General features: G+C 50.7%; 1 protein-coding gene across 2 annotated transcripts in view; it reads right to left on the bottom strand.

Moving 5' to 3' along the window:
• Col5a1 (collagen type V alpha 1 chain) overlaps positions 1-12,126 on the bottom strand; it is a 154,001-nt gene that overhangs the window by 34,140 nt on the left and 107,735 nt on the right. For both annotated transcript variants that reach the window (XM_034496506.2, XM_034496507.2), the window contains exons 33-41: positions 9,867-9,911; positions 9,709-9,762; positions 8,619-8,663; positions 7,700-7,753; positions 6,543-6,596; positions 3,577-3,630; positions 2,559-2,666; positions 1,177-1,266; positions 1,033-1,086 (exon numbers count right to left, since the gene is read on the bottom strand). In XM_034496506.2, the coding sequence (XP_034352397.1) occupies positions 1,033-1,086; positions 1,177-1,266; positions 2,559-2,666; positions 3,577-3,630; positions 6,543-6,596; positions 7,700-7,753; positions 8,619-8,663; positions 9,709-9,762; positions 9,867-9,911 (558 nt within the window). The remainder of the gene's footprint in view (positions 1-1,032; positions 1,087-1,176; positions 1,267-2,558; positions 2,667-3,576; positions 3,631-6,542; positions 6,597-7,699; positions 7,754-8,618; positions 8,664-9,708; positions 9,763-9,866; positions 9,912-12,126) is intronic.

Raw genomic sequence — 12,126 nt, 5'->3', positions numbered from 1 at the left:
CAATGGGCCATACCACTCTACCCCACCCCCACTTTAGAGGCCTCAGTGCCTCCCTGCATGGCTTTCTGCAAGCATGGACTATTTGGTCTAGTACTTAAGGCTGTCATTAGGCCCCTCCTTAGCTCTTTGTCTCCCATAATCCATCTCACACAACTATTTTCCCAACAAGTGTCTGAGAATAAGTCTTACTTTCTATCTGTCTTTAATGGTCTTTTCCAGAGGACTGGCACCTACGCAACCTGTAGGGTCTGCCTGTCCACAGAGCATTCATGGATTTAGAGGAGGAGGTCCTAGACCAGGGGCCAGATATTGATGCTAACTGGGATTCAGACTTGGGGGTCACATCAAGAGGTCAACACAGCCTGCAAGCCTTCCATATACCCTATTAAAAGGAAGGCTAGTTTCTCACCCTATCTGAGTTGCCCAGTCTGGAATTCACCTAGGAGACAGAGGTCACTCCTAAACTCAGCTGGGCTTTATACCTAGCATGGCTGTTAGGGCTTGAATGGCAAAGGAAGCAAAGCAGACTGTCCTTATTCATATGGGGGGAGGAACAACCTCAGGCAGGAAGCCACAGCTAAAGGCCTGGGAGTGCAGGGTCATAAAGCCTCTCACAGTTGATGAGGGGCTAGCTAGTTCATGAGAAACATGTGTTAGGCTCCTGGACTACAGGCTAGAGATGGACCCCTTCCCTGACTGTGCCAGGTAGCCCATCCTGCTCTAGGATATGTCCTTGAAGTTCATAAGAAGAGTGCCTACTGACCTCTCCCTGCTGACCCAAGAGCCCCGCACCAAATGTGGGCCTTCCTCCTTGCCTCCATGGTCACCTGCAGATCTCTAAGCTGCCACTCTTCTGCCATTCCTCATACAAAGTGGCCCTCTAACTCTATCAAGCCAGCTTTCTGGCTCAGAGATACTGAACCCCGAACACACTCGATGGGGACCTTGACATCTAGGCATGCCCTCCCAGCTCTTGTTGCCCATGGGACAACAGGTCTGTAGGACAGGCTAAAAAGAAAGGCTGTGACTCACCGCAGGGCCTGGGGGGCCGGGAGGGCCTTCACTGCCTTTGAGTCCAAGAGCTCCCTGAGAAGAAGTAAGAACATAGTTGAGGGCCTCAGACGGAGCCCCAGGGCTGTGTGCCACACCACCATACCCGCCTGGCCCCCCACTCACCACAGGGCCGGGGAGCCCTCGATCCCCAGGGAATCCACGCAATCCTGGAGGGCCATCCTTCCCAGGGAGGCCAGCAGGACCTGGGTCACCCTGAAAAGAGAGCAAGGTTAACCCCACCTGGAAGCTCACACCAACCTCCAGGACATAGGATCCATGTCCGAGGAGCAGGGTGAGTCTTCTTGCAAGATCCAATGGGGATCTGGGTTGACCAGAGCTCTCTCTAGCCCCTTGGCTTTACGGAGATTCTCTCATTTTGTTTTGAGTTGGAGGTTGGGGACAGAAGCCAGGACCTAACACTTCTTCTCTACTCTCATCGTGGACTTAAGCTCGGCCCCTGCACACACCTGGGAGCCATGTTCTCCAGGCTGGGGAAGGGACTCCAATTGTGAGTCTCCCTCAGGTCCCAGACCTGCAATGTCCAGCAGGGCCATAAGATAAGAGGCTGAGTAAGAGCTGGAGTGAAACCGAAGTCCTGACTTGCATAGGGTTCCTCAATGGGCCAAGCTAAGGACACCCCAGTGGCTTGTGGTTAAAAAAGTACGCCACTCAACCTGCTATCAGTTCAATGACCACTTCTTAAAACAGGCACCGATGGGCTTGTCTTCCCTGATGCTGTAAAGACTGGAATAGCTTTCAGAATGTTCCCTGGTGAAAGGCACACGCCTTTAATGCCAGCACTCAGGAGGCAGAGGTAGGTGGGTCTCTGTGAGTCTGAGGATAGCCTGGTCTACATGGCCTGCCAAGTCTAGCAGCAGGGCCATAAGAGGCTGAATGGGAGCTGGAGTGAAACCAAAGTCCTTGGGCCAGCCAGGGCTACACAGCGAAAGCCTGCTTCAAAACAACAACAACAGAACGACAGCCTGTGTCTTTAGTTGCCCTCAAGGAAGCTTGAAGATTTTTTTATGCTAACGCACAAGCTTTACAACCACAAATTTGGGGCACCCCAGCCAGCTGAACAGCCTATAAAAAGGCATAGTGAGAACCGGCACTGGGCACAAGGGTGAGGATGCGTTCATTTTTCACTTTCAGAATCTATTTGCAGTGTACCAAGTGAGGGGGTTTCAAAGGACCATTCTCTACCAGATCTGTATTGGCTGTTAAAGACTCGGGCCTTTAGTCTGTTCTGGGAGCAGTGGGCAGTGAGGGAAAGGCACACTTCATGGGGCCTGGGATGGTTTGATCCCACATTCCCCCTGTGCTCCATCTGCAGCGGGTTGAAGCCTAGCCTCAGTTCAAGAAAAAAGGATCTGAACATGTGAATTTCAGAGAAGCATTTGTTTGAGAAATTACCTATCTGTCCAAAAGGATCAAGAGAAAACACAAAGTTCTGATTCTTTAGAAAAAAAAATATCAGCCTAGCACGGAAACTTCTAGAAACTTACCTTCGTTCCTTCTTTTCCAGCAGCACCTGGGAGGCCCTGTTCACCAGGGGGCCCTGGAGGGCCAGGGTGGCCACGCTCACCCATGGGACCCGTCTCTCCTGTGGGACCCTATGGGGAAAGACAATATTGTCACATGTTCATACATTGGTTTTGAGTAACTTACAAAGAAGTGATCTCTTTCTCCTGACCCTGACTATGGTGATGCCCACAGTGGGCCTACAACTGGGTACAGCTCTGACTATGGTGATGCCCACAGTGGGCCTACAACTGGGTACAGCTCTGACTATGGTGATGCCCACAGTGGGCCTATTACTCCTTTCTATTCTCTCTCAAGACTCCCCATGCCAGCCAAAATCCAGAAGGAGAAGATGAAGCCAGGTAGACTGCAGTAGCAATGGCTGGTGTCCTCCTGCCCCTGCACCTCTCTGGAGGCTGTGTTTCTAGGATGTATTCAGAAAGATGCTGAGGGCTGCCATATTTGCCACAGAGGGGAGAAGGCATCATGGGCTCCAGTTCTGTGGTGACATTGGGTGTCACCCAATTCTTACTTCTCATTATGTCAGGTGTAGCTTGCAAAGTGGCAAGGTGACAGGTACTGACTGTCCTTGGCTCTAAAGTTGTCAGCCCTGGCTGGAACCTATAACCTTCACTGATCTGTGCTGGTTGGAATCAGAGCCCCATGACACTGATCAGTGTGCCTCTGCTGTCCATAACAGGACAAGAAGATCCCACTTGCACAGGGGTAAGCGGGATCATGGAGAATCAAACTCCAGAGCTTAGCCCTGTTTGGTCTGGGGTCACCTGCGCTCAGCTGCTGAGCTCAGGCCCTATGCTCCTTGAGTCACCTGCTTTGTCTCAGCACAGCTCCTTTCAAGGGGTTTGTCTCTTTACTTAGCACATACTTGCCATCAGACTTGAGCTCCTCCACTAGTGGGGTCCACCCCTCTAGAAAACTGACTGTAGCTCCATATTTCTGTAATACTAGAGATCTCCACGCCAGGATGCTGAAAGGTCTCACCTGAGGGCCAACCACTCCTGGAGGGCCTGGAGGGCCAGTCTTGCCTTGGAAACCCTGTGGAGAGAGTCGGGCAGCTGAGGGCCACTGCAGCAGTGCCCCATCCTGATGCAGTCTCAGAAGCCTGTCCCCTACCTGTCCCCAGTGGCTGTGCGCCAAACTGTCAGTTTGGAGTCATGCCTTATGTTCCCCTTCCCATATTAATTTCATGAAAGTACTGGAGCCAGGTGGGTTAGCTCCACGCTGTGTCTTTGTGCTGAGAAATGGATTTGTAAGCCTGTTATTCCCCCTCGTGTCACTGTGTGTTCATTTTCCGAGGACACATAAGAACCGTCTCTGGGCTGGTGCTCATTAGCAACGTGGTGGGACATTTTAGCCTTTGTTGTCCGTGCCTCTGACTCACAGCAGGTGACAGCCAGCCTGCTCCTCTTGTATTTAGGACAGGCGGGAGCAGGTTCTGGCTGCTCTCTGAAGCTGTCAGCTCTAATGCGTTACTTTAAAGTCACTTCATAGACCTTGTCTCCTCAAGGATCTGAGTGTTCATGCCTCGAATGGCCCAGGCTCGCCTCCCACTCGGCTCTGCTTCCCAAACTCTCCTATGGAGCAGGAAGCTGCAGTAAGTCAAGCTTGATTTGGGGCATAATGGCGGAGCTGAGTAGGAGCAATGAGATGCACCGACCAGTAGGTGCCAGGTTTACAAGGGTGCATCTACCCAATGCCTGAGAAGGGCATTCTAACTGTGCAGAGGTCATAACTATGGCATGAGGGTGAGCAGATGGCTCAGGGCCAGCAGGTTAATAGTCTACTAACACACACAAGTCACTGGCCACAGGAACCACAGCGGACTCTGCCCTATAGACCCAAGAGAGCTCATCTCTCTCAGCCCAGCTCACACAGTGGACGGAAGTGGCCATTTCTAAGACACAGTTCTCTGACAGTTAGAAGCAAAGAGTGAAGGAGAGGTCAGGAGGGAGAAGTGTCTGAGAGGAGGACGGAACAAAGCTGTACTCACGGCAGCGCTAGTGGGGAGGGCAAGCAGTATCAACTGCCCTTTCATGTGGATGAGGTGGGGGAACACAGAGAATACAAGGATGTCACCAGCACTTTGATGGCTCAGTTGCTCCAAGTCTGGCATCCTGGGGTCACAAGTGCAGGCAAGGCCACAGGCAATGCTCTTTTTGAGATACAGTCTCTTTCTGAACCCAGAATCGACGCTCTGGCAAGGCTTGCCGGCTAGCTACAGTTACCCTAAGGTGACATGCCTGATAAGGAGGAAACTGGTCTTCTGCTCCTCAGTGAGAAACAGGCTTTTGGCTCCCATTAAGGAGAAGTAATGGCCATTTGTATTTATTGGAGGAGGAAGACAGAGAAAAAGAGGAGAGGAGAGGAAGAGGAGGAGGAGAATGGGAAGAGGAGAGGAAGGGGAAGAGGAGAGGAAAGGGAAGAGGAAGAGGAGAGGAAGGGGAAGAGGAAGAGGAGGAGGAGAGAAAAAAGAAAATGAGGAAATCTATTCTAGAGAACTCCAGACAAGTCTCAGAGATGGCCAAGATGGCCAACAGCAGCATGTAGCACCCCTGTTTCTACAGAGGTAGCTGGACATGATAGAAGTTTCTGGAAACTATACTTTTCCAAGCAAAACAGGAGGCTTAATTATCTGCAGAAAGAGTCTGAGGGAGAAACGCATGCAGTATGCAAAACTCCTCTCTCTTGTCTCCTTGGAAAGGCATTAGAGGAAAATGTGCAAAGCTCTGAAGAAATGTTTTAATTTTTCTCTCTAAACAAAAGAGCAAGGTAATCTTCATTTATCAGCCAGCACAGGCTGCTTGAACACCAGCAAAGGCATAATTAAAAGACTTCACGTCCCATCCCTGTGTGCTCGAAGACAGAGGGGGACAAGCCGGTACTTCACACTTTAACAAGTGTTAAAGCAGGTACCAGGACTCTATCTGACAAGGTGGTCAAACAGCCATGAGACGCCCCACCCCAACCCCAGCACAGTGAACAGGATGCAATGACACAGGAGCCTGTCAGGGAGAAACGCTTACACCGGTACAAACTGCCCTTTAATGTGGATGAGGCAGGGCCACACAAAAAGAACACACAAATGTCACCTGCACTCTGAGGTCTCTGTTGCTCAAAGTCTGAAATCCCAGGGTCACAGATGCAAGCAAGGTCACAAATATATGCATGTTTTTTTTTGAGACAGGGTCTCTTCCTGAACCCAGAGCTGACTCACTGGCTAGCCTAGCTGGCTGGCCAGTCCCAGGAATCCTCTTGTCCACTTTTCCAGCACCAGGATTATAGACTCCATGATAAGCTTTCATATCAGTTCTGGGGATATGGTGATACCCATATCTGACTCGTCAGGCACTACCCACTGAGCCATCTCATCTCTCCTGCACAGCGTCTTCTCTACAGAGAGGCTAAAGGCTTCATTCCACTCCTTCCCACCAGCTCCCCAGGCTGAAATCTCCCATAGAGACAAAGCTGGGATCTGTGTGAGACCCGAGGCCCAAAGCCCTTATCATGAGGTTTTGGAGCCTAAACAACCAGCTATCCGTAAGTACAGAGCCTCCTCAGGTACTTTTCCAAGTAAGGCCTGTGGCGTCCCAGCAAGGCTACACTCACAGTTATTCTCAGAAAATAAAGGTTGGAGGCACAGTTCTTGTGATGCCAACGCACTGTGTCCTGATGCTTTAAATATGGCCTTTGGCCAAAGCTGCTAAAACACGCAAAGAGCCATTGTCAGGTTTCCACTGTTACATCCTAGGGCTCCTGCCCACCCAACAGCCTGACTTTAAGTCAACAGCAGATGGCTGGCCCACGGGAAGCCTTGCCAATGCCTTTGGTCTTTCCCAGGGAGCAAGGACCCCTGACTGTGCCAGGCAGCCAGCAGTATGTTGTAGGCTGTGGGAGACCCAGCCAGAGAGGCCAGGCACAACCATGTCCCCAGCACTTGTAATACTCACGGTCTCCCCTCTCTGCCCAGGGTGTCCAGGGAGCCCGTCCTTGCCTGGTGGGCCCTGAGGAAAGAGTCAGAACAAGGAAGCTCAGAGAAGCAGTCGACAAAAATTACCATCATCTTAGTGGCTTTTGATAAAGATCACCCAGCACCAACTGGGACAGTGATTGTGGAACTAGATGTTATGGAAGAACCTCTCCCCATGATACCTATCGCTTCCCCAAGGGGTCAACAGAGGCAGAGGAGGTCAGCCAGCTCCCCAGGCCTGAGCAGGTGGGTGTCCTGGTTGCACTGGGGCCCTCAAATGTCTAGCTTGACAAACACCAAGGAGGGACCAAAACTCCAGAACTCAGAGGTCTGGACTTCCCAGCCATGGGAAGTCCACCTGCTGAGGCTCTTTCCTCTGTGGACCTCCCACGCCAGGGACCCTTCCCTCCATGAGCCTTCCCCTGGCTATGGTCCCTCCCCTAATGTGGAATTTCCCTGGCCTGGACTTCTGCATAGACCTCGCATGCCTTGTGCCTTCCCCTACAATAGACCCTTTGCGAACGTGAACCTGCCCTAGCCTGGGTCCTCACTTTCCCTGGGCCTTCTCCTGACACAAGCCCTCCTTTGCTATGAATTCTCATTTGCCGTGGGATAGCTTCTACCATGTACTGTCTTCTCTTTTGGGCCCTCCCCTGCAGTGAGTGGGCCGAGTGAGCCTTCCCCTGCTGCGGACTTCCATCTGGTTCCCGGGAAGGACCCAGCTTTGGTTTCAGACATGGCCCTCTAATTGAACAAAGACCTTTCCGAGGTTTTACGACACCATGTCTGCTACATTTGTGTGGTCACCATAGACATTAATGCAAGCCTAGGCAGAATGTCATGATGGTCTCAATGACAGCAGGACCTGCCATGGGAGGTCCAGACCAGGGCAAGGGCCTTGCAGGGCTGGCCTCACAGGACATGTTCATGGCAGGGGAAGTCTGTCCAGACTAAATGCTCCAGAACAGAAGGCTTGAATGGGTGGGACACAGTCACAGCCTTAACATCTGAGCTTCAGAGGTTGTCTTCACTGCCTACCTAACCAGTGTGTCTGTTCCCTCTCCTCATAGCCTAGGGAGATGAGAACACTATCAGTGGAACCCGATCTGTCACTTCCTGGGAGAAAGCACTACTTACCGGGGGACCCTTGGGTCCGGGGAAGCCGGTGGGGCCTTGGGGTCCATTGGGTCCCTGGGAACAGAGAATGTCCAGTTTGAGAAGATGTTCTTCTTGTTAGCAGCCCCCACTGTTTCCCCACTGTGGCTCTGGATGCACCTAAAAGCTTTTCCCTGTTTAACCTGGCCTTGCTTTCCCCATTTGACTCTAGACAAAGTGAGAAGAGAGGGAGTAGATGCTAGAGAGAAGATAGATAGAAGGGTGGTAGATGAAGAGAGGTAGTAAGATAGACAGACAGACAACAGATGGATAGATAGATAAATAGATAGATAGATAGATAGATAGATAGATAGATAGATAGACAGACATATAACGGATAGATAGATAGATAGATAGACAGACAGACATATAACAGATAGATAGACATATAACAGATAGATAGATAGATAGACAGACATATAACAGATAGACATATAACAGATAGATAGATAGATAGATAGATAGATAGATAGATAGATAGACAGACATATAACAAACAGATAGATAGACATATAATAGATAGATAGATAGATAGACAGACATATAACAGATAGATAGATAGATGATAGATAGATGATAGATAGATAGATAGATAGATAGATAGATAGATAGATTTCCCTCACTAGGAAATCTGGTGGCCAAGATACATGGCAGTGAAGTCATCTGTTTTGTATGAGGTCCAGAACTAATTTCTGTGGTGTCAATCACCTCTAGCACACTAAGGCCAGGTCCAGAGGGTGGGATGAGGCCTCTCCCCAGGAAACACATCACTTCTGTATATGAGCCACCCTTGGGCCTCAGCAAGCCTGCTCCTTTGCAGGGCAATGTTGGCCTCCTTTGCTGGCCCACCCGGGGTTAAGTGTATGTTTGGGGCCAGATTTGCCCCTGGAGGAAGACTTACCCGCTCACCCGGAGGGCCAGCTGGGCCATCACCTCCCGAGTTGCCCTGGGAAAGGAGAAAAAAAGGTCACCATGATTGTTCTCTCAAGGTCATCCTGACCCCAGTGCAGGGCACTGTGTAGCAGCATTGAACCTCAGCTCTGTGCTAGCCTGCCTCTGCACACAGCCAACTATGGAGTCTGCATGAGCAGGATCGTGACATTTCCAGAACAGGTCCCCATGACTAGTTGGACACAGGCTGTGCTCAGCCAAGAACACATCAAAATGATTTGAACACAAGGCTCAGCTTCAGGACCATTCCATGTACCCAGCTGGTTCTTATGAGCTGTGTGTGTGTGTGTGTGTGTGTGTGTGTGTGTGTTAGGGATGGGTCAGCTCTGACTTTCAGCTAACTGGAGCCTCCTCTTGACAAGACACCCTCCCAGGAATTATTTTTTTAATTTGTATGAATATGGTTGTTTTACCTGCACATGTGTCTGTGTATCACACACTTGCCTGCTGTTGCAGAAAACGGCATCGGATCTCCCAGAACTACAGTTACAGATGGTTTTGTGCCACCATGTGGGTGCTGGGAACCAAACCTTGGTCCTCTGCCTCTTCAGCCCCCTATTCTTGATTTTTACTGGTTAGAACTGGATAGCATGCCATGCTTGGCTTTTCCCCAGATTTACAGCAGGGGGAACTTGCTTCATTCCTGGGCATGAGGGGTCCTTACAGGGATAGGTTCAGTTTCTGTCTGCACCAGAAAGAACCTTCTAGGAAAGATTTCTACAGTTCCCAGCCACCTTTACCAGAAAAAAAAAAAAAAAAAAGTGAAGCTTCCCCACCAGACCTGAGTGGATCTGTGCTAGACTGGCTTCCTGGGTCTGAAGCCACACAAGAACTGGGTGGCAGGACTGTCCTTCCTCTGACTGTCTTGGGTCTTTTGGGGGTTACCCTTAGCATGTGGTCCAATTCACAAAGTTTGCTGAAGGATGTTAGCAGGCAGAATCCCCTTTACTGATGTTCAAGAAAACTGTTCTTTTTTTTGCCGTTGTTACATGAAAAGGCCACTGACCACCCTCTCATGTCTTGAAGGACCAGGGACATACCTTAGGGCCAGGCTTCCCTGTGATGCCCCGTGGGCCTCGTTCACCCCGTGGGCCCTGAACAGATGGACAGAGAGAAGGAAGGCCAGTTAGCTCAGAGGCTTCGGACTCACAGAGCCCAGCCATCTACACCTCGCATCCTTTCCCACAAGGATGGTTACCGTTGGGCCTCGCTGTCCCCGTGGTCCTGGCTTTCCAGGTGTCCCCTAGAAACAGAGAACAGGATGTGAGTCATACGGGGCGGGCGGATGTAGCCATGTTCAGCATGCCACCCTCCCTGAGCTATCGAGAGACCTCACTAGTCCGGAGTGAGGCCAGGAGGGCCTATCTGGGGCTGAATGGAAGAGTATAAGGGCAGAAATATCAATGGGCAATGTCTTCTGCTTAGCCGGTTCATTTGCTTCTCCCTCCCTCCCTCCCTCCCTCCCTCCCTCCCTCCCTCCCTCCCTCCCTCCCTCCCTCCCTCTTTCCCTTCTTCTCGCTGCTCCTTTTAGTAGGCACAGAAATCATTACAGGAAGAGAGAAGAAAGTCAACTCCTATCACACATAATTTTCTTCTGCTACTGTTAAGAATATTAGGCATTAAATTTTCATCGGGCTCTGCAGGCGAAAGGGAAACTGCAATTTAACATATAAATCATATATCCAAGCGTCCCCGGCATCTCTCGGAGTTCAGTCCTTTTGCTGTTGCTGATCTGCATTTTCCGAACCACAGAAAGCGAACACGAGGCATTTATTTTCTGGTTTTTACCACAGCAAAGCTATAATGGCCCGCAAGTGCAGTTTACCCACAACACACAGATGAAATGGATGGTGTGCAGAGGCTCCCGTGCTCTGAGGCTCATCCCGGGTTTATCCTGGTCTCTATCAACAAAGCTAGGTCAGCTTAGAGCTGAAGCCACAGAACGAGTCTCTCCTTAGCATTTTCAGCGGGCTTACTTTCAGAAGCAAAACAGTCTCCCATTTTTAAAGGCATTTAATGAAACAATTCATAACAAATGAATTACAGTTGGTTCCGGTTACAAGGCTTGAGCTCTGTGACAACATCCTTTGGGCTTCAGATAAATATTTGCATATGAAAACTAAGTAAAATGTCTGCTTTCTTCTCATGCTAAATTATGTGTGCCCTTATCACGTAAGCAACCTGACTCACCTGGGTATGTGAGCCAGGCTGGGCCGCTCACACCTCTGTCCCTCTCCCACCTTTAGCACCACCTGGATCACAATTCCTGTCTCATGTGACCTTGCAGCACACCTGGGACCCAGGTGCAGCCTGCCCTGATGGTACTGGGGCATCTAGGCACTCAAGTCTTGGAAGCAGGCAAACAGGTCATGGCCCAGGTTCCATCTAGGTCCTTGGGCAGCACGGTGCTCAGCAGACCATGTGGTAATCTAACCCTCACTGGAGCTTGGCCTACTGACTGCAGCTGCTGAGCAGGCTATGCCTCCAGGACTCCCCCACAAAGTAATTGCTCAGGTGCATCTGGCCTCTAGTCCCTGCCAGGAAAGAATAGGAGGTCCCTGAAATGGTCTTGCCTACAACTCTTCCAGAGCTGGAGTCAAGCTGATGTATAAAAAGCCTTGAATTTGTTGGGAGACATCAGTGGAGCCTTCTTCTCCTGGGATCCCCTCCCCCAAGGCGCAGGGTACAGTCTCTTCATAGGACACTACTTTGCATGTATCATGGCACTACCTTGGGCTGCAGCTGGCTTGACAGTGCACTCTTGCTTCTGATGGTTTCCCATTTAACCTCCCACTGTCAGGCACAGACACGAGCCACTAGCTCTGCAGAAGCCAGGTCTCTGGTAACAGAGGACTGAGGTGTATAGGTAGCACTTGGATATGTGGCAAATGCGCACACACACACACACACACACACACACACACACACACCATGTAAACCCTGCCTGGCATCCGATATTTAGAGGCCGTCTGCAAGCAGAGCTGGTTGGTCTTCAGGGTGCAGCACGGACTGGCCAGCTTCATAGCCCTTGGCCCCTTCCTTATCCTCTTCCACCAGGACCAAAACTCTCCCCAGAGTCACCCCCATGACTAAACCCTGCCTGCCTTGGGATAAAGACCCACTCCAAGACACTGCAGAGGCAAGACCTCCACACCATCCGCAAGCCCAGGCCTCTGCACTGGGCTTAGCCACACCAGCTTCTCTAAGCAGTTCTGCTTCCTTCCCCACCCTCACTCCCTTTCTGGTCTCAGCAGAAACATCTCTGCCTCCTGGAATTACCCAGGTCTAGGGGTTGGGTTTCTCCTTCCTTGCATGCTCATTACCCTTGAGCACTGGTTACTGGCTGCGCCTTATCTTGTTCAGTCATTGGAGCATCCCCTGCCTGGTAAGCTCCTAGCTTAGCAAGGACTTAGGAAACGTGCAGTGTAAGTGAATGAGCTGCCTGTGTGAAGCCCCAT

The sequence above is a fragment of the Arvicanthis niloticus genome, chromosome 2, assembly GCF_011762505.2.
Source record: "Arvicanthis niloticus isolate mArvNil1 chromosome 2, mArvNil1.pat.X, whole genome shotgun sequence".
In the NCBI taxonomy this organism is placed as follows: domain Eukaryota; kingdom Metazoa; phylum Chordata; class Mammalia; order Rodentia; family Muridae; genus Arvicanthis; species Arvicanthis niloticus.
The sequence above is the reverse complement of the archived record's forward strand: the minus strand, read 5'-3'. Positions and strand labels throughout refer to the sequence as shown.